This window comes from Enhydra lutris, unplaced genomic scaffold (assembly GCF_002288905.1).
Source record: "Enhydra lutris kenyoni isolate GAN:26980312 unplaced genomic scaffold, ASM228890v2 scaffoldscaffold7, whole genome shotgun sequence".
Lineage (NCBI taxonomy): Eukaryota > Metazoa > Chordata > Mammalia > Carnivora > Mustelidae > Enhydra > Enhydra lutris.
The window spans coordinates 20,712,983-20,735,665 of record NW_019154091.1 but is presented as its reverse complement, the minus strand read 5'-3'; the positions used below and the strand labels follow the sequence as shown (position 1 = coordinate 20,735,665).

General features: G+C 35.2%; 1 protein-coding gene across 4 annotated transcripts in view; it reads right to left on the bottom strand.

Moving 5' to 3' along the window:
* The window catches only part of LOC111142065 (PTPRF interacting protein alpha 2), a 492,908-nt gene that overhangs the window by 184,912 nt on the left and 285,313 nt on the right, over window positions 1-22,683 (bottom strand). For all 4 annotated transcript variants that reach the window (XM_022495008.1, XM_022495009.1, XM_022495010.1 and 1 more), the window contains 2 exons: window positions 14,631-14,732; window positions 4,200-4,364 (listed from right to left, as the gene is read on the bottom strand). In XM_022495008.1, coding sequence (XP_022350716.1) covers window positions 4,200-4,364; window positions 14,631-14,732 — 267 coding nt within the window. The remainder of the gene's footprint in view (window positions 1-4,199; window positions 4,365-14,630; window positions 14,733-22,683) is intronic.

Sequence of the window (22,683 nt, the reverse complement as noted above, 5' to 3'; positions counted from 1 at the left end):
TCACATTTAGACGGCTGTGAAGAGGTGAAGGTGTCCTATTTTAAGATACACTGATACACTTCAATGTTTCTAAAAGAGTCCTTCAAGTCATATAAGGAATGGCTGAAACCAGGCTATCTTTTAGGTTAAAGCATCTTTCTGACTTTCTTTGCTAAACTAATAATCACAGAAATTGTTCTAAACTGGCTCCTATTCACAAGTTAAGCATTTTTATTCTCATATTGAGCCTCCATGAAGTAAAAATCATTAAGCTGATAAAACAATTTGAAAATAGAATCAACCCTCAATAAATTTAGAATGGTATCTATAGCTTGAGATCCTATCACCCACAAAGTAATGAATCTAAAGCTCTCTTTATGAGAAAATAAAAACAATTACTGAATATATTCTGAATTAGCTGTAAATGTAAGAATTGGTGTTGTAATTATCAATACAGTATGATATGAATGCTTTAGTCAAATTTATATGAGAATAAATTATTTTCTGAATTTAATTCATCTTGTACTAATCTCTGCTAAACTGATAAGGGGAAAAAAAAAAAAAAGTAAGATCCAAAGGAGAAACTTTTCCAGGGTATAAAGAATCTTGCTATCTTACCTTGTCTACATAGCAAAAACTGCATTAATAGGAAAAAAAAGATTATGATCTCTGACAACCATTTTAGTATTTTGCTTTGCTCTGCTAAGCATAGCACCAGCAGAATGCCATAGTTACCTTTATTTTCCTTGTTAGATTTGGTGTTCTTGTGGAGCTATCTAGACATGATTGATACGTCATGACAAATTAAAATTTTAATTTTTTTCCTAAATGTAAGTGCACAGTTGATAGCCTTAGCTCTCTACGTAACCTTTTCTGATTTTTTACTATTTAACCACATTCAATTAATCCATTGTCTGTGTAATCTTTAAGTTCATGTATATCGGTTGTTTATAGAGCTATAGTGTAAACTCCAAGGTATTTCTGCACACGTAGAATTTTTTATTTTTAATTTCATTTGTTACATCAGTTTTTTTCATAAGGGCATATTTCTTCAAAATAACTCAAGAATTTTTTTCCCCAAAAGATGTTTCAAGGCTACTTACATTTTTAAATCCCTGAGGATTTAAAATAAAATAAGTCCCTAAAAATAACAAATGTCTCAGAATAAAGAGGAACTCTGGTTGAAGAAGCATACATTCCAAATTAAAAGTAAGGCATGGCAGGGTTTCATTTTGGAATTACCATTCTTATAACAGAAAACATTATTAAAAAAAATCTCCTTCGACCAGAAGTTCAAATCCAGTTTTGGTACTGTGATAACAGACCATAGAAATATATGTGGAGTGCATATATATTTACTGTTTTTTTCTTATCTTTAAGATAAGCAGAGTATCTTTAATTTTGCTTATATTCCCCAGGCATAGCCAATATGTTTTAAAAACAAAAAACAAAAACAGTCAATGATGTCTGAATGATTGCAAAACACATGGATATCTCTTTCCTCCAGCCCACAAAATTGGTAAACATATTGGAGAGTGATGTCAAAATTATTGTTGGTCTTAGCTAATTGTGAAAATTTGATCCTACAACTCAATGGATATATAAATAAAGACATTTTTAATGAAGATTGCCAGTCACTGTAATTGTTTACAGCTATGTTCAATTTTTTAGACTTTATTTAGTTCTCCATGTGTAACTTTACCCTCTGTGGTAAAGTTGGTAGTGTCTTGTCCTAAAGACATGGTTAATTGCATCTTCTTCTGATCACCTCTATATATGAAAACATAATATCCATACTACTTAAATTAGGATGTTGTAATCTGTGTCCCCACCTTCCCTATCCTCTTGAGTAGCTGTGAGCTATTCTTACGGAAATTTTCTATGAAGGCAGAGATTAATCCCTCAATAACTAAATAGAATGCTATTTAAAACAGGCATGTGGATCAACAGTGACACCAATATCCTTACTTAGCTTGAAAGTTTTAACAAATAATGAAATTTACTCACATCAATAGTAATATTCATTAACATTTAATGAGCACTTGCGGTATACTAAGTACTGGCTAAGTTTTGCATGTCAGATCCCAATTAATCCTCATGACAATTCTAAGAGGTACATACTATGACTATCTTCATTCAGAAGAAGAGGAAACAGATGTATAGAGAAGTTAAGTCACTTGTCCATATCTGTCCAACTCCAGAATCTGAGCTCATAACACTTTCCTTCAGACTGTCAGCAATACTTAGCTGATAATCAGTTCAGTTGCCCCTTGGATTCATCAATGTCCGTGGCACTCCCAGTGAGTTAGTAAATGCTATTATAGCTCCTGGGGCCATTATAAATGCTTCATTTAGTTATACTAAGCTCACTGAACGTCTACATAGTAAATTATTTCTAAATTTTAAGTTGTACAATTATTTCTTTCTTAAATGTACTCATACCCATCAGGTTGTCCTCAATATTCTTTATAGCCTTACACACATTCTTTCATAAAAGCATCCCTCAGGTGATGTGGAAATGCTTACAGGGAACATCTAAAATCACACATTCTCAAGCACTTTCATTAAAGCCATTCAAAATTATTACACTTTCTCTGAACAGGCCATGCTCTTCTTACATCTCTGGGTTATCTTACATATTGACCCTAGTGTGTAGAGTATCTTTATGACTCTGCTTCAAAAATTCCTACACATTCTTTAATATTCAAACCAAATGTCTTCCCCTCTGTGCATTCTTGAATTTTTCATCATTTTCTCAAGTAGAATTAGTTACAACTTTGATGTTGCTCCATACTGCATTGTATATATTTTTTCTTAACATCACCTATTACGGACATGAATCTCTAGTGCTATGAACTCTTCAATTGCAAGAAGGATGTCTGATCTATTTTTGTGTGACCAAATATCTGTCCTACATATAACAGATATTCCATAAATATAGTCTTCCAAATTTTTAACAATGTATTTTTGTAATAAGAAAGGGTATGTAAAACTAAGCATTAAATAAATTGATCATCTGACATTTGATATATTTATCAAGGATCTTTATATAATATCAATTTTTGTTTTATTCAAAATTATTCATAAACTACTTGTCTCTCACAGCTACAATGAAAATAAGCTATAATTTCTTAATAATCTAGAAGATAGAATTATAGTTATCCTTTTGCACATACTTCACATAATCCCCGCTGTAAGAACATCTGAAAGACCAATGATAAAAGTATCTATGTACATAAATATTAACTACAGCACAAGTGTCTGCATGCTCGAAACCTAGATATAACTGGGTAATAATCCCTTATTTGGATTTTAATACTCAGAACTTGTCAGGTACTTTCTAATGAAGTGCCCCAATTCCCACTCTACAGAATCCCAAAGCTTTATTAATTTTAAAAAGTTAATTCTTTAACATTTGACAAAATTAAAATCATGTCATAAGCCTCACTAATCTCCAAAGGATATTATCATCATATTGGCTTATTTATGTCAGTAGAAGTTATTTGAGTAACAGCTAAGAAAAGCTTATTGCTACTTTTAAAAAGACCTAAGGCAGGCTTTTCCACTAATACCTTATGCTATGATATGCAGAGACTCTTCAAAATGTATATTCAGAACTAAGATATCAGAGATCTAAAAAAAGATGTATGCTTCCAATATTAATCTCCAAAGGTTGGAGTACATCCAATTTGCACCTCAATGTAGGTTAAACTGTCAGTTAGCAGTGCCCTGTGTTGGCATCTACAGACATGCACTTCAGAAAGCCACTAGAAGAAGAGAAAGAGAGAGGAAGAGAGAGGGAGTCTGAACGACCATATTAAATTTCAAATGGCCATCTGGACTAGGCCCATAATGCACCATAATACAAATATAACTTGATAAGTCATAGATTCAGCACCAATAAAAACAACATGGTTATGAGTATGACCCATACACACACAATAATCCAGCTGCACTTAACAAAATGATATTCCTATAATTCAAATGGGTTTCTCTGTACTGATTTACGTCAGGAGTCAGTCGAGTCACTGGAAGAACTGATGAAGAAAAGGAGCTTGATACTGACGACAAAAGCACTGTTAAGCTTGAAGTCTTTTGTCAGTACTAGAACTTTTTAAAATTCGTAGAGTTTATTATTATTATTATTATTTTTTACATTTCAGCTTGATTGAGGTATAATTGACACATACAATTGTAAGAATCCTTTATCAATACTATACCTTTTCATCCAAGGCCTTGTGGTGCTCAAACAAAGATTTCAGTGCCTTGAGGACCTCGACCTCACTGGAGACTCCTGAGGGGGACTGGGCTTGCCGTTTCACCACTGTCATTCTGAGTGACCTTTCATGTCGGGACACGAGGCATTCCAAGTGCTCTAGTAACAGCTATTGGGTTTAACAGAAAATGCAATTATCCTAAACATAATTATCTTAAGAACATGAGTCACTAATGCTCATGACTACTACTGTAAACGATTGCAGGTTTGCATAGTATCTAATGACAGTCTCAGATTTTATCACAGGTAGCAGCAAAGAAGCAAAAACCTGAGTCTAAACCAGGGTTCCTAAATTACATTAAAGTATGTCCGATTTCTAGCATATAACAAATTACTCATTTAAGAAATATCATGTAAGGTCTTATCCATTCTTTTAGACAATTTATTAATTTCAGTATGAATTCAGTAGAAATAGGCAATAGAGCACATGATCAAATAGAATAATTATTAAAGAACATGGCACAATGCATGATGATTATGTTAAGAAAAAAGTATTAAAAGTCAAAACCAATTAAATTTACATTTGGTCATAGAAAAAGTCTTGCAAAGAAGGTAATGAGCATAATATAATCACCATGTTGCTTTGAATGTGATTATAGTGATAATCACATTTGTAGAGTGATTATAGTGATAGTTACAATCACATGTTGCTCTAACGATTATAGGGAAGATCAATGATTTTATTCACAATTAATTCTTAATAGAAGTAGAAATAATAGAAAAATATATGCAATCAACTGGGATACAGTAACCAAGATTTGCAATAATCACTCAGGAAAAGGAGGTCAAAGGGCATGCTTTTTAAACTGTCTACTCTGGAACCTACATTCACCCAGAGTAGCCTCTGGAGCCATGATTAAGTCGGGAGAAAGTCCAGTGAACACTGTTTCAGTCTGTTTTAACATTTTCCAAAGAAATTTTACTTTTCAACGTTTTGTGAATTGGGGCCTCACTTTTTGTTTTGTTTCATAAAGGGAGTTCAGCTGCTAAAAACAAAGATACATTAAAAAAAAACAAAAACAAAAACAAAAAGAACCACCTGCTGGTTTAACTTCTCAGTTATTGAGATTCTGCCAGGGAACAACAATACATAGGCAAGAAGTTTTGTAGGAGAGATTTTCAGAAGGATACTGAAAAGCATCGGCTAACAAATGGTGTCTAGGTAAAATAAAGTAGAAATCACTCAAACAAAAAAGGAAAAAGAAGATATAAGATACTGGGATGGAAGGAAGGAAAGAAAAAAAAATGTGCAGGCTTTTTCCTAAAGCTTACATTTCCTAAAGTAGTGAAAATTTTTGGTTTTCACAATGTCATTGTTAGATTCTGTGTTACATATTAGTGTCACCTTTCTTAGTCCTTAATAAATAAATTTCCCTCCATTCACCATCACTAATTATGGTTCAAAGTGTCAGAAAACTTTGCCATGCATTGGCACAAAAGAACACAGACATCCAAGATCTTAAATGTATATAGATCAGTAGGTAGGGATCATATTTAAGGGTCAAAATAATATTAATAGTTTCTCAGTATGATGATGACACAATATTTTCAAAGAGCTTTCCTTTTACTGATCAATCCCTAATTATACTCCTGGTTTTCTACTCTCTTGAATTCTACAGATACATGTATGCATTGGTTAAATCCAACAGGTTCTGGGATTTTGTGCGAACTTAACCCTGAAATAGAGTTATGAGAGCTGTAAAGAGGAGAGACCTACTTTGCCTAGAGCAGCAAGCACGTTTCATTGAGAGGGTGATGTTTAAACTGAGACTTAGAAAAGAATGAGAAAGAGCTGGCCAAATGAGGAGCCAGATGAAGGACTCTAGGCAAAGGGTACAACACAGGCTAAGGCCTGACTTCTTGAGGAACTGGAAGGAGGCTGGTGTGGTTAGAGCAGAGTTTGTTAAAGAAAGACCAACATCAGATAAGCAGGGTTAAGTTCAAACAAAGCCCTATAACCTATGTGAAACAGCTGGCTCCCCAGTCAACCTTTCAAAGCCCAGATATTCAAGTTATCCCTTGCAATGGTGTGTTAAAGCTGTCTCATACTAGCTTGCTAGAGTGGCTAATTCTCAGGATTTATTATTATTAGATGGCTTTAAATAATAAATAATAAATTTATTATTGTTATTATTTATTATTAATTAGATGGCTAATTCTCAGGATTTCTGGTAGCCAGTGGTTAAAACACAATAACTGTTAAAGCTTAAATTATGTAAGCTTATAATTAAATAAAAATATTTTTAAAAGATAAGCACTCGAAATGTATTACTTCGTAATTATATTACTAAATTCCAAGTTTTTAATGAAATTCTTAAATATCCCATGTTCTTTGGGTTGTTTACTTCTATTGTATTTGAATGGTAGAAATACTACAGGCTGGTTCCAATTATGCATCATTTCCCAGCTCTGCATTCAGTAACATCACGTTGATAGTTTGAAATCAGCTACAGTGGAAGTAGTTACACCATGGGAATTCCAAACGCTATACAGATGAGTTGTTGTTGTTTTTTTTTTCTTGTGGAAAAAAAAAAAATCATTTACCAGCACATTCAGTGTCACTAGTCATTAAGTCATGAGAGCTGGGAGCACAAATGTTATCTCCTTTCTGGATCCCTGACTCGGAATCTGTGAGTACAGTAAGATGTTGTTTGTGATGTTAAGTTTTGGGGTAGTTTGTTATGAAACAAGAGCTAATCAGAAGATCCTCTCTAAAAGTATCTATAACCATTATTCTGAGGAAAGAATACCAAATGTCTTGGATATTAGCTCTAAACAAGGACTGATTCTTTGGTACCCACTGTTGCAAAGGTTTTTGATAATCTGAAAGACAAAAATGACTCACCTTTTGGGTATCAGTCTATTTCTTTGGCCGCCATCACATTTGCTCAATGGCCATAAAAAAGTGCCCATGGTTTCAAGTTACTCATTGACCTGGTAAAATGGGCTTCTCACAATTAAGGTTGATAGGGTTACCACCACAGCTGAAGGGCCAACTGATTAGCTGCAGCCATCAATTCTGAACCCATTTCATGATGTATACCTAGAGACCAGCTAGTTACCCTGAAGCAAGTCGATTATAGCAAATCCCTTCCATCAAGGAGGCAGCGACTATCCATTCTTAATGTAATAAATGTTTTTTTTCTGGATATGGATTTGCCTTCTCTAATGGCTCTGCTTCTACTAGCAATACCATCTTATCAGATTTTTGCTTACAGTCTTATCATGTATGACATTACCTCTGAACAAAAAAAAATGAAAAAAAGAACATGCATTTTACAGTGAAAGGAGTAATGCAATTGACTGATGCTCCCAGCCCTGGTTTCACCATGCTATCATATCATCCAGAAGCAGGTGATCCTACAAATGGTTAAATGAGCCAAGGAAGAGTCTATCTTAATTCTTTCTTGGAGACCACACATGGCTAGGCTGGGGAGCTACCATCCTGAAATTAGTATATACTTAGAGTTAGTGATGAATATATATTGGTTCATATACAGATGTCCAGGAATGAAGGCTTAGAATTGGAATTTATAATTGGCAATAGGACTTTTTGACCACTTGGAGAAGAGAGGATCTTTTTTGTTGTTGTTATTATAGCATATACATAATGTAAATTAAGTTATTCTCCCCTTTTTTCTAGTTTATATTGGGTATTTGATTCTGATTAACATTAAAGTAGTCCATAAGCTACAGAATATTAATACATGACTGAGATTTAATAAGAGCAGGAATGTACATATGGAAGAACCCTGGTCATGTAGCTGGATGCATGTATCTTCTTTTTTGAGAAAAGGTGACTTTGTTTTTGCTTAAGAAATACGGTCGTATAGCGGGGCACCTGGGTGGCTCAGTGGGTTAAAGCCTCTGCCTTCAGCTCAGGTCATGATCCCAGGGTCCGGAATCGAGCCCCACATTGGGCTCTCTGCTCATCGGGGAGCCTGCTTCCTCCTCTCTCTGCCTGCCTCTCTGCCTACTTGTGACCTCTGTCTGTTAAATAAATAATATCTTTAAAGAAAAAAAAAAGAAGTACGGTTGTATTGTTGGGTAGATAGATATATGTCAGTACTGCTGCTGTTAGAATTTTAACATGGAAAAGAGTATAATAAAAGTTAGGTTGTAGTGGAGTCTTGGTATTTGTGGTTGCCCAAAATCTTCTGTACATACATCTTTGATAATTTCCTGAATGCTGAACATCATCTTCCCAATACTGGAAACAAAAAACACTTCCGTGGCATGTTTAACCACTAGGTGGCAGACATGTGACTTAAGAGTCATCCAACCAGAGCCACCCACACAGGACAGATCCTGAAGGGATCCCAGTGAGGAACCATGCTAGTCTGGGGAGCCATTTTGTTGGCACAGGTAGTAGCAGAGGCTACATGTTTCTAGAACTATGAATGTAAGGAAAACTCACAAGGCTAAGAAATATGGTCCTAGGCATTGTTCATGGAAACTAAGTTTGGAGATTTCTAGGTTTGGAGATTTCATATACTCCTTAATGTCTTCCCGATTAAAACAGTTAAGCTCTACTGTTTTATGCAATTAGGATAATATATATATGTCTATCTATCTATCTATCTATATGTATATGTTATAATATAAAACGTTATAACATATAATAATAAAACCAAGTAATGTGTACTAATATAAAACAGATTTCTTAGGGGCTTAACAATTTAACTCATTCTCAATACTCCTCAATACTTAGGAAAATATTCTATAGAATATATGTTCAATATTCATTTGTTGAATTGAAGTAAGATAAATATAAGTCATCTATTCTGGAGAATGAGGCCAAAATGTTCAATATCCATGGCTTCTAAGCTTAGAAATCAAAATAAATGAAAAATAAAGAAGAACTCACAAAGATAACACTAACAAGCTACTAACTGTACACCATTGCTAGGAGCTACACTTTTATCTAAAATTTAATAAGTCTTGCAGAAGGCACTCTCTTTGGTGTACTCAAGGGATTACAAGGATTGCATAAATGACCACTAACCTATGTTAGGATTCATTTTAAATGACCACAGCCTGCATATATGCAAAAGTATCATGGTATATGTACATATGTACATATTGCATCATTGGAAATTTTTGAACTAAATTTCTAAAATTATACAACTTCTTATTAGATTTGAATTCAGCATAATGTCGGCTGCTGTCATATGGCCACAGAACACAACACTAACACCTGAGAATGAGAAACATAAATTCGTTGCTTTTATGCTCAGTGAACTCAACATCCTCTGCTCTCTACTACTGTTTACAGTTCCCTATGGTTCTATGTAGACATTTGAGTCCCACGCTGCAATAGCTGTTGGGAGGGCCTATGTCCAGTCCCTCTTCTCTGTTTATCATACCCTAGCAGAGCATTTTCAGATATCCGTACACCTGCATCCACCCATGTATCTTCACCTGCCTTGGCTGTGAGGCTCTTTCTTTCTCAACTGGACTGTACTTTCAACTCATTAAGGAAACATGTTTGGAGGGATTTTATTAACTAGTGTAGACAGAGGTTTGTCAAGAATGGGAAGCTTCTCTTTAGTTATGACAGTTGTCTCACTGTATTTAAATGTTCATTTATATAATTTCGTGGCTGAAAACAAAAGTAAAGGCATGGTAAAGAATGCTTCAAATTAAGTCTTTAACTTAAATTAAGGACCATTAAGTATTTTAGTTGATGACCTGTAAGAGGAAATGACAGATTTATTATTTATAATTAACATTAAGAGTAGCTCTTGAAATCATAACAGCTTTAACTTTCTTTTAACAGATTTTATTTATTCATTCATTCACTCACTTACTCACTCATTCAAAGAGAGAGAGGGAGAGAGAGAATCTCAAGCAGACCATACTGAGTGCAGAGCCTGACCTGAGGTTCATCCTGGGGCTTGACAGGAGGTCTACCTCATGACCTTGAGATAAAGACTTGAGCTAGAATCAAGAGTTGGAGGCTTAACCAACTGAGCCCCCCAGGGACCCCTTGTAACTTCTTTTTCAAAGCCTCACAATAGCTACTTTCTAAAACACTGCCAATAATATAAAACTTTCTTTGAGATACTCAGCCACAAAAATGGTTAAAACAGTTCTAAAGCAACAATAAAAATTCTCCACTTTGATATTAAGAAACAATAACTAGTTTAATATTCTTGGTTTTCTTTTACTTTTTCATTAATTAATTCTGCCAAAATATGGTAAGGTTCAGTAGTCAATTTGAGTTAAGTTGAAATAATGGCAGGAGTAAGTTATTTTCTATACATATAATTTGCCTAAGTATGGTCAGAGAAGTTTTAGAAATAACAAATTTTATTTAATCAGTTTTTCTACACTTTTATCAGTGTGAAAATATTAAACAATAAAGCTTTTTTTAAAGAAGATTTTATTTATTAATTTGAGTGAAAGAAAGAGAACAAGAATGGGGAGGGTCAAAGGGAAAATCAGACTCTCCACTGAGCAGGGAGCCCAATGTGGGGCTCAATGCTCAGACTCCGGGATCATGACTTAAGTCAAAGGCAGATACTTAACCGAACTGAGTCACCCAGGTGCCTCAATAATAAAGCTTTTTGAATGTTTCTGTAAATATTCTCTACAATTTTTGAAATTTCTATTTTTGTACAAACATTAATATTAGAATGATTTTATTTGGGTGCCCTCAATTTAATTACTTGAGGCAGCTGAATATAGTGATTACTTTCATTTCTTTCATTCATTCATATTTTTTGAGCTGGGGACCAGGTGTTGCTATAGCGACAAAATGATAAATGGCTAAAACTTTCAGCTCTGACATCAGAATAAATACCTCATACATTACTTCGCACACAACCGATGCAAAATAAAACCGATGCAAAATACTGAACATTAGAACTGAACTATAAAATAATGAACTCTGTTTTTCCCTAAACATGAGCCCTTGTATCGTGTATGATTTGTGAGTGACATTAGGTATATGTGTTCTTAAATACATAGCCAGTGGTTAAGCTAAGGAGTTGATTCCCTGTATGTGTCACTTAAAAGCCATGTGGCAGCCTGGGCAACTTATTTATATGCTAGTTTTCCCATAAGTTAAGTGGGGATAATAAGATTGCTGTAAGGATAAACAAAGTGGGTTAAATATACAAAACACTTAAGAAAACATTTCACAGGTAACTAATGTTAGCTATATAATATTATCAAATTTTTATTATTTGATACATCAGATAAACTTTATCCATTGAACTTCCTCTGAAACTTCTATTTTCTATTTGGACAAGATATAATTCATTCAAATATTATACAGTAGAGCCCTTTCTCATCTATTGTTTTTGATGATATTCAAAATTAACACACATACTCTATCCTCTATGAGTTCTCCTTGAGGACTGTCTTCTTTTGTGTTATTTGTCTCTGTTCATTAGCATATGTTAACTAGTCAAAATGGAAAGAGAGTCACAGGTATCAGGACCCTGGAAATTGAGACACTCCTACTTTAAACTTCCTTACAGTATAATACCAATCAAATTCTCTTTAGGTGTGAGAAGGAAATACTAGTTTGTTGCTCTTTTTCCATGACTAATAAGTAGGTGTTTATAGCAAGAAACAAACAAACAAAAAACAAAAACAAAAAAAAAAACCCCAAAAACAGAACATGTAGAAGGAGAAACTATTATCAAAACTATAAAAAGTATTATATTTGGCAAATTTAAGACGGCACTATGGGGGAAGAGAGAATGTATGTCTGATTTTTAGCCCTGGATATTTTTCTGTGTGGTGGGGAGGGTGACAGGTGGTTATGTAACTTAGGAAGTTGTTATATAATTGATACTTTACACAGAGAAGTTTTCGTAGATCTATTTCCCTATTTTCCCTAATCAACAACAAAAGTCCTCCACACCACTGCTTTAAGGAGGGTGGAAAAACTGTTTTCCAGTTTTATTCATGTTTTCAAAGTAACTATTATTTATGTTTAAAGCCGCATTTATTAATGGCTTCAATTTCTGTTACCCTAACGGAATTTAGTATCTGTATTTTTCTCACTTTGACCCCTGAAGAGGTATCGCAAGTGTAGCCTGCCTTACTGCCTCTATCCCCCAAGGTTCCTCTGCAGGTGCAACAGTCACAGGTACTCCTGGGCCTCATGGAGTGTAATACAGTGAAGAGTGTGTATGGATGCTGCCGCCAGACCTCCTAGTTCTCTGAAATTAGTCATAATCAGGAAGGAATGATGCACTCCATACTGCAATGGGTTACTCTTAGGGCAAAGTCTTTTCTAAGCTGTTGTCAATCTTGGAGTACTTCTGTGGATCTTTTTTTTTTTTAAAGATTTATTTATTTATTTGAGAGAGAGCACACACGCCTTGGGGAGAAGAGCAGAGGAAGAGGGAAAGAATCTCAAGCACACTGCCAGCTGAGTGCTCTGATGGGGGGCTCTGTCCCATGACCCTGAGATCATGACTTGAGCTGAAATCAAGAGATGCTTAACCGACTGAGCCACCCAGGTGCTCCTCCATGGATCAAAGTTGCCTAACTGTGTTAATGGCCTCACGGCTGAGGGCACAGGCTTTGGAGTTAGACTGCCTTAGCTTTTAAACCTCTTTTCTGTTTATTCACTGCCTAATTTCCAGCAAGTTATCTGCCTTTTTCTGAGAAGTTATTTCATCTGTAAAATGGGGATAATTGTAACATATCCCTCATAGGACATTAGAAAGGAGTAAAGGGCTGTAGGGGGGAAAAAAGTTGTATAAAGGAAAAATACACAGCTAAAAAAGAGTTTCTGGTGCATTTTAAATATTAGAATTAGTTGAAAGTCTACCAAGAAGTTTACATTTCCTTCCATGTTCAGCTTCCCGATCCTACTTTTACATTTGGCTGTACTGTGCTACATCAGGGAATGTAGCCTAAAGCATTAGAATGGAAAATAGTGAAATAGGGAAGGACAAATCTCATAGCAGAAGTAACCTTTAAATTTGCATGAAAAAATTCTTAGTTAGAAATCAAGGGTGGGGAAAAAATATCAACAGGGAGAAAGAAATAGAAAAAAATCATCTGACACCTGATAAGATGATATAAACTGTCCTTGTCACGTTCTATTTGAGGCAGTCCATATGACTGGCTTATCATAGTCTCAATGAAAACCAATTCCTTGTCTGTATACTGTGTGGACTTTCTTTACTATAAAATAAGACCCTGATGAAGAAGGAGATAAATTAAGTTTGATCATATAACCATTATCGATACATGGTATTCCTCATTAAAGGCACAAGCTCACTGTTTGTGGAGCTATTATTTTTATGTTACTCTCTGAGACCAATCACCAAATGAATACAGTATTAACTATACCCCACTTTCTCAATTTTTAGCATTTATCTACCAGAGTTTTAACAATGAAAATATTTTTCACCTACTTCATGTTGAAATTGAACTACATATCCACACAAAAGTGTCTTCTCCTACACATTCTTTTCTAATAAATAAGGTAACCTGGTGATTTACATATTTCAAGAAATTTAGTGATTTTTTTCTTCTGAACAAGAAAAAATAGCATCTTTGATCAAATTCTGGACTTCACTGTCACAGGGCATGAGACTGAAAGAAGACATGGGTTTCCAAGAGCAGAAAATAGTCAAGTCTGTCAAAATCATGACATCAGAACTGGAAGTCTCCTCAATCATCTTCCAAAATAGAAAAGTTATGCCTCTTTTAATTAGGAGAGTTCTGCTCCAGTGGTTTTATACATTTTAACAAGGTAAGTACCAATGCCAAGCCACTTCCTCGCATCACCCCATAATGGAAACTCATACCCTCTCAAGTCTCTCCTTCTCTGCCCACCTCCAGCCTTGGAATATTGGCCCCCTATTCCAATACAACAGTTTGAAAGTTTGAGACTATCGAAATCCAGTCCTTCTTTTTAAAATTAAAGAAAGCAAAGGCCAGAAGGAATAAAAACATTTTCTGAGGCAGCATAGTGATTTGGAAGTTGAGACTGTAATTTAGGTTTCTGGCCTTCCTGTTTTGAGTTTTGTAGAATAGTCTTTGTTACTTTAAGTAACAGACTATGAGTTGGTGTCTGCTTAAAGTCTTCCTCAAGTTTTTAAATGTTTATATTCTTTTTTTTTTTTTTAAGATTTTTATTTATTTGACAGACAGATCACAAGTAGGCAGAGAGGCAGGCAGAGAGAGAGAGAGGAGGAGGAGGCAGGCTCCCCACTGAGCAGAGAGCCCGATGTGAGGCTCGATCCCAGGACCCTGGGATCATGACCTGAGCCAAAGGCAGAGGCTTTAACCACTGAGCCACCCAGGCGCCCCTAAATGTTTATATTCTTATGAGTATACAAGAGTAAGGCACTGAACTGTATATGAAATTGATTCCAAGCAGATGCAGTTTTATACTTACTCTTGTGTTGTTTCTTTCAGCTTTAAGTTCAGAAATTTCTTCTTCCTTTTCTAGAAGTTGCTCCCTACAGGCATTTAATTCTTTTGTCAGTGCAGCAAATTCCTGAAAAGGGAATAAAAATCTTTGAAGACATATTTCAATATTTAAAAAAAATGTTTTCAACGGGAATAAAAAAAAATCAAGATATAACCTGAACGTAAAAAATGGGAATAATGAATTTTCAATGACTGGCCTCTATATATATTGCTGTTATTAAATTAATTTGATTCCAATGTTCAGAAAATGCTACCCTGTGATATTTAACATTTACATTTTATTGTAATATGCTGCTTTGGTGAGTGAATATAATATGTTTCAAAATGTATCAGATACAGCACATTGAAATTAACGTCACTATGGTGATACACTAATAATACAGAATGATTTAATTTTGGCTAATTTTGTGAACAACTCCAAAAATCTTATACTTTCCTTTCTATACAGCAATGTTCAAACTAAATCATCAGAAAACAAACACAAAACAAAATAAAACCACTACCAACAACAACAACCACAAAATATGCTATTAAACATGCTATTCAGGGATTAAGAAGTTCATTTGTATGTTAACAAGATAAAGCAAATGTACCTCTTACAAAATAATAATTAACTAAGAGTTAATAACATCATCCAGCAAATTATTAATTTATGCTTGTTCCGTCCTTTCCTCTGAACATAAACTCCATATGAACTGGGATTTTGTCTGACTTCCTTGCCACACTCTCAATGTCTAAGACATAGTGGTTGCTCAACAGTATTCATTTTCTATAAATGAAAATGGATTAAATGTTGCTAGAAAAAAAAATATTGAGGGTTCTGGAGTAATCCTCTCTCCACGTGACAAGTGACAATTTGGAGGATTCTTCAATGGCCTCCCCAAAATAGGATCCGAAATCGTATGATCTGGGTGTTTTTACCATAAAGCAGAGAGTTTAGACACAGTACAGATTACATAAAAAGAAAAATCAAGAAACTTAATTTAATTATTCGGCTACTCTAACTTATAAGCAAATACTATTTTAAAATGATTTTGAAAAATAGTAAATAGGCCCATGTTTATCATTAAATCATTAAATCATTTAAATTGATTCTCAGTAATAAAACTGATGCTTGTCAAATATTTAAATATTTGGGAAAACAGCTCCATGCTGAGAAGGCACTGTCAGAAGATGAAAAATAAAAATGAAAATCAGGGAGACAGTTATGGTTAACCTAAACTCTATAAAGGGAAATATAGCCAAAAGTAAATGAATATGATGATTATGCAAAGCTGGGAAAGGTTTAGGGTTTATATTTTTGTTTGCTTCAAACCACTTATTTTGCTGAGTTTCTCTCTGAGTGGCTTTAGACCAAATGGGTACTTCAAAGACCTCAGAGTAACTTGGAGCTTAGAATCAAGATGAAAGAGTTCATTGTTACATTTAGGCTGGCATTACAGATAAATGTTTTCTCCGATTGCTGCCTGCTTAAATGTTGTTGATAGTCTCTGGGCATTCTATTTTAGTGGAGAATGGACATAAGCAACAAGTAGAAAACAATGAATATTTCCATAAAAAGACCAAAACTTTATAAAAACAGCATAATTTTGATGGACAAAAGAAAGTGACGATGCCACATTACATGCTATTAACATAGAGGCCTTTAGAAGTAAACCTATACTTATTAAGATTATTAGACAAACTATAAATTAAATCTCTATTTAACATCAGACCACTTTTTAAAAACTTATATAGGTTTATCTTTCTAGAGATTTAGCTTACGATCTATAGAAAGATAAAATATCAGAAGGAAATATTTCTGAATTTTAGCATGAGGTATTTCCAGGTAGTAAAATAATAGGAGAGCTTTGGTTTGGTTCGGTTTAGTTTGGTTTTGCTTCCTATGTATTTTTATCATCAAAACTCTCTACAATGGAGAAATATGCTTTTTATGTTTAGAAAACAGAAAATACAAATCTGTAAGTGCACTGAGCAATCATATATTCAAAACTGAGGACAGAAATTGGTCATGATGTTACTGGTGCTAGATGACTCTGGATTTGTTTATTATCGTGGAACTGAATTTAAGCAAGCTATTTGGTGTCTCTGTGTATTAAGATTAATATTAAATTTATTAACTTCCTAGAAAATTTCAGGCACTACTTTGAAGTTCCTTATCTCATCTTGCTCTCTAAATAACCAGTGGGTGAGTCTCATTCCCTTTTGATGGCCGAGGAAACTGAAATATTAAGACTCAAACCCAAGTTCATTAAGTTCACAGCCCATACAGAGTTAGACTGTGAACATTGCTTTCCAGACCACTTGTCTAATAGTGCTTTTTCTCTATTCCATGGGACCCTAGCTGTTCATCAGGTTTATATGATTCAGATTTGAAGTGCATTTAGCAGTCCTTTTTTTTCCCCCTTATCTGAGGAATTAGATAACCATTACTTACAATTACCTGTATTATCCTTCCTAATTAGTCCAAAGGGAGTACGGGGAACTAAGAGGCCCAAGGCAAAGTATACCTTCCATACACAGCAATATGAATTAGACAAGCACATTCTGTGTATCTGGGACTGCAGTAGAGGCAGATGCCTCTCATAGAGCTAACCATCAAATGTTTTTACATTTTCCCTCTGACATTTCTCTCTTCTGTATCTACTGTCAAAATGAATGGAGTTTTATATATCTTTTATGAGATAATAATGACACCAAATATAATTAACATTGATTCAGCCCTTATAATATGCCAGGTTCTCTGCCAGGCAATTTATATTGATTATCTCACTAATCATAATAAAACTGCAACAAAATACTAGAATATCACTAAATAAAACTATACACTCATGTAATCCGGCAAACGCACTCCTTGGCATTTACCCAAAGGAGTTAAAAAAGATATGTCCACACGAAAACATACACATGGATGTTTATAATGGATTTATTCATAACTGCCAAAACTTGAAAGCAACCAAGATGCCTTTCAGTAGGTAAATGGGTAAACTCTGGTTCATCCAGACAGTAGAATATCATTCAATGCTAAAAAGAAACGAGCTATCAAGACAGGAAAAGACATGGAGGAAACTTAAATGCATACTGCTAAGTGAAAGAAGCCATTCTAGAAAGGCTAGGTACTATATGATTTCAAGCACATGATAAAGGCAAAACTGTAGAGATCAGTCAGTGATAGGGGTTAGGTTAGGGGAGAGGGACAAATAGGTGGAACAAAGAAGATTTTTAAGGCAGTGAAACTACTCTGCATGGAGTAATGTTGGATACATGTCATTATATATTTGTCTAAACTCACAGCAGAACGTACGACACCAAGAGCAAAATAATTATCCAGAGTAATGTATAATGTGTACTTCAGGTGGTGATGGGGTTCATCTATTGTATTGGACACTTTGATGGGGGAATGCTGAAAATAGGGGAGGATGCGCATGTGTGGGAGAAGAAGATATATGGGAAATCTCTGTACCCTTCCCTCAATTTTGCTAGAAACCTAAAACTGCTGGAAGAATATAGTCTTAAAAACAAGTCTCACTGAGGCCTAGAGAGGTTAAGAAATTCACCAATGTTAGACAGTCACTCAGTGGTATAGGTGATGATAATTTGTTGTTTTTCCCTCCTGACCATAGGCTTTCCTTTTCTAATTTGCCCTGCTTTCAGTCATTGTAAAATGACAGAGTATTTTCAGAAGCTGAAGACAGCAAAAATAAATGTTAGAAGAAAACTTCATTCATATTCCACCACACCTGAATTCACTATAAGAAGAGCTGAGTTTGCTTAGAGTCACTGACATAGGAGTAGTAGATCAGTTACCAACCACAAGCCATATTCAACAACTTTTCAGACCAATCGTTTGGTTTCCCAAACGCAGTCTGCCAAAATTCCTACTTTTCCCCAGAACCAAAATGACCTTCCCTACTCTATTTTTTTCTTGGAATTTTAAAGAACAGTCAAGACACAAAGTGGCACACCAAGTAATCTCAGACCAAAGGGAATGTACTGTTCTTTCTTAACATGTACTCATGTACCTACCACACACACACACACACACACACACACACACACACACTCCTATGAGCACTCCTGTGTACTGACATCATTCTAAGTGCTAGGGAGATGACAATAAAGGAAGCAAGCTAAAGTTTTTGCTCTCAATATGTTTATACACATTCAGGCATTCACCATTTAAGCAACTTTTACTGAAGAGTGAATCATTTCTAGCTATATCACCCTCAAAACTAATTCAGCTCACCACGTAGATTAGTTTCTTTAAAATGTAAAGCAAAAAATAAACTATTGGGACTACATCAAAATGAAAAAGCTTCTTCACAGCAAAAGAAACAACCAACAAAACTAAAAGACAACCAACCAAATGGGAGAAGATACTTGCAAATGACATATCCAATAAAGGGTGAGTGTCCAAAATATATGAAGAACTTTTACAACTCAACATCCAATAAACAAATAATCCAATTTAAAAATGGGGAGAGGATATGAACAGACATTTTTCCAAAGAACACACCCAGATGGCCAGCAGACACATAAAAAGATGCTCAACATCATTCATTATCAGGGAAATACCAATCAAACCCACAATGAGATATCACCTCACAGCTGTCAGAATGGATAGATTAAAAAACTCAAAAAACAACAAGTGTTGGTGAGGATGTGGAGAAAAAAGGAACCCTTCCGTGCACTGTTGTGTGAATGCAAACTAGTATGGCCACTATGGAAGACAATATAGAGGTTCCTCAAAAAATTAAAAATAGAACTACCCTAGGATCCCATATCACACTACCAGGTATTCACCCAAGGAATACAAAAACACTAATTTGAAGGGACATATGCACCCCCATGGTTATTGCAGCATTACTTACAAAAGCCAAACTATGGAATCAGCCCAAGTGTTCATCAATAGAGGAATGGATAAAGAAGGTGTGCTGTATGTGTGTATGTGTGTATATGTGCGTGTGTGTGTGTGCGTGTGTGTGTGTGCGTGTGTGTAATGGTATTTTATTTAGCCAAGAAAAAGAATGAAATCTTGCCATTTGCAATAATGATGGACCTAGAGTATAATGCTAACCAAAATAAACCAATCAAAGAAAGATAAATAACAAACGACTTCACTCATATGTGGAGTTTAAGAAACAAAACAGTGAACAAAGGGGAAATAAAAAGGAAACCAACCAGGAAACAGACCCTTAACTAGAGAGAACTAACTGATGGTTACCAGAGGGGAGACTGGGTGGGATAGGTGAAACAGATGAAGGGGATTAAGAGTACACTTATCCTGATGAACACTAATATATGCAACTATTAAATTACTATACCATACACTTGAAACTAGTACCACACTGTATATTAACTACACTGTAATTTAAATAAACATAGCCAAGCAAAAACACAATTTTTTTCTGTTTTATATATATATATATATATATATATAGAGAGAGAGAGAGAGAGAGAGAGAGAGAGAAATTTTTTTGGTTAGTAACTTAAAAAATTTTAAAGTATCACTTCTTACACCAAACACAAGTCATCTAATTTCTGCACATCCCTAATTCTAATTTACAAATCTTATTAAAAAAAAAAACAACTTGATTAAAGGACATTAACTCTATGGGCACACCTGGGTGGCTTCATCAGTTGTGTCTGACTCTTGGTTTTGCCTCAGGTCATGATCTCATGGGTCCTGTGTAGGGCTCCACATTCAGCAGGGAGTCTGCTTGAGATTCTCTCTCTCTGTCTCTCTCTCCACTTATTGGTACGTGCAAGCCTGCTCTCTCTCTCAAATAAATAAATAAATAAATCTAAAAAGAGAGAGAGATTAACTAATTCTAGCAAAGCCTGTTCTGGTCCCCATCTCCCCCAGGCCTGTCAGATCCCCAGAGCAGAGATAACCTGCCTTGGTATCTTGAAAGTGGTTTTGCCTGTGCTTGCTGGCATCAGAGCTAAGGATGAACTTGAGTATTCAAGTGTCTGAGTTACTTATATTTCAAATAATAGCCCTTGGGGTAGTGAGTTGCTCTCAATTGGTTTCATGCAAAGAAGCTTCTCTAATTTTGGTTCCTGTATATATTAAAAGTGAAGGCTACAAGGGCGAGATACAAATTCCCTCAGTTTCTGCACCTAATTACATTCTATAGGAGTAACATGGACAGGAAGAAAGCGTTTAGACTAAGAGCTTTCTCTGGCCATCATTTCTCTTCCCTTCTCCTCATGCTTCCTTTTACCTGGCAACTCATCACAGCCTACTAGGTTGTCCATCTTCAAACAGATGCAGAATATTCTACTTTTACATATGTTCATCTTGAGATGCATTTTCTGTTTAATATTAAATACAGGACTGAAATAGACTGCTAACTTCTCTGACTCATTTCAGGATGGTGCGCTGACTTGAGGGGGTTTATTTGGAAAAAGCAAAAGGACATATTTTCTCATTAACTGAATGTTGGAAAGGCCTTGATTTAGTAGGTGAATCCTCACCTCAGAAAAGCAGGTCAGGAGAAGCTGCATGACAAAAGGGAAATTCAACCTTTTAATTTCAAGTCATTGACACCAGGCAGCAGTCTCCAGAGTAATCTCTGACAATCCATTCATCATAATTACAATTTTAACACTCTTTACCTTCCAATTAAACCTGCGTTCTCTAATCTTGTGAGCCACTTTATTAATTAGCTGGTGATGGCCTTATTTCTGCACTATATCTGAGTACATACTGGCTGAAAAACCGTTAGGTGCAAACCAGTCTGAGAGAGAAGAGAAAAAATAAAGGGTGAGCTGGAATTTAGCTTCACTAAGCACCACCACCAACCTCACCAACCACAAAAAAAGCATCTTTTAAGTTTATTCTCCAACCATCTAACATTTGTGCAAATCAAAAATAGCTCTGAGGAAAGCATATGGCATGGAAGCATGCTGACTTGACCATCTAGCATTTAAATTAGACAAAATTAATGACTTCAAAATGTTTTTATAATGACTTCCTTAGGCTGTACCCCCAATTTACTATATTTTGGTGTCTCCTCTTTTGAAAATTAAAAATTCTTCTAGCAATTCTATTTGTAATCCTCAGTGGAAAGCTTTGTATTTTAAATCTACATGTCTTTGAATATAACTGCACATAAATTTACATGTATAATGATCTATAACTCCTTTCCTATACCATAGGACATATTTTCTAGAACAAATCAATAATAGAAATATTACATTGACGAGATGAAGACAAAAAACAGAAAGTCTTTGCAATCCCTATCAAAATACCATCCGTTTTTTTCAAAGAAATGTAACAAATAATCCTAAAATCTTTATGGAACCAGAAAAGACCCCAAATAGGCAGAGGAATGTTGAAAAAGAAAGCCAAAGTTGGTGGCTTCACAATTCCAGACTTCAAGCTCCATTACAAAGCTGTCATCATCAAGACGGTTTGGTACTGGCACAAAAACAGACACATAGAGCAATGGGACAGAATAGAGAGCCCAGAAATAGACCCTGAACTCTATGGTCAACTAATCTTCAACAAAGCAGGAAAGAATATCCAATGGAAAAAAGAAAGTCTCTTCAACAAATGGTGCTGGGAAAATTGGACAGCCATATGCAGAAGAATGAAACTGAACCATTTCCTTACACCACACATAAAAATAGACTCCAAATGGATGAAAGACCTCAATGTGAGGCAGGAATCCATCAAACTCCTTGAGGAGAACACAGGCAGCAACCTCTTCAACCTCAGCCGCAGCAACTTCTTCCTAGAAACATCGCCAAAGGCAAGGAAACCAAGGGCAAAAATGAACTATTGGGACTTCATCCGTAAATGACATATCAGATAAAGGGCTAGTATCCAAAATCTATTAAGAACTTATCAAACCCAACACCCAAAGAAGAAATAATCCAATCAAGAAATGGGCAGAAGACATGAACAGACATTTCTGCAATGAAGACATCCAGATGGCCAACAGACACATGAAAAAGTGCTCAACATCACTCTGCATCAGGGAAATACAAATCAAAACCACACTGAGATA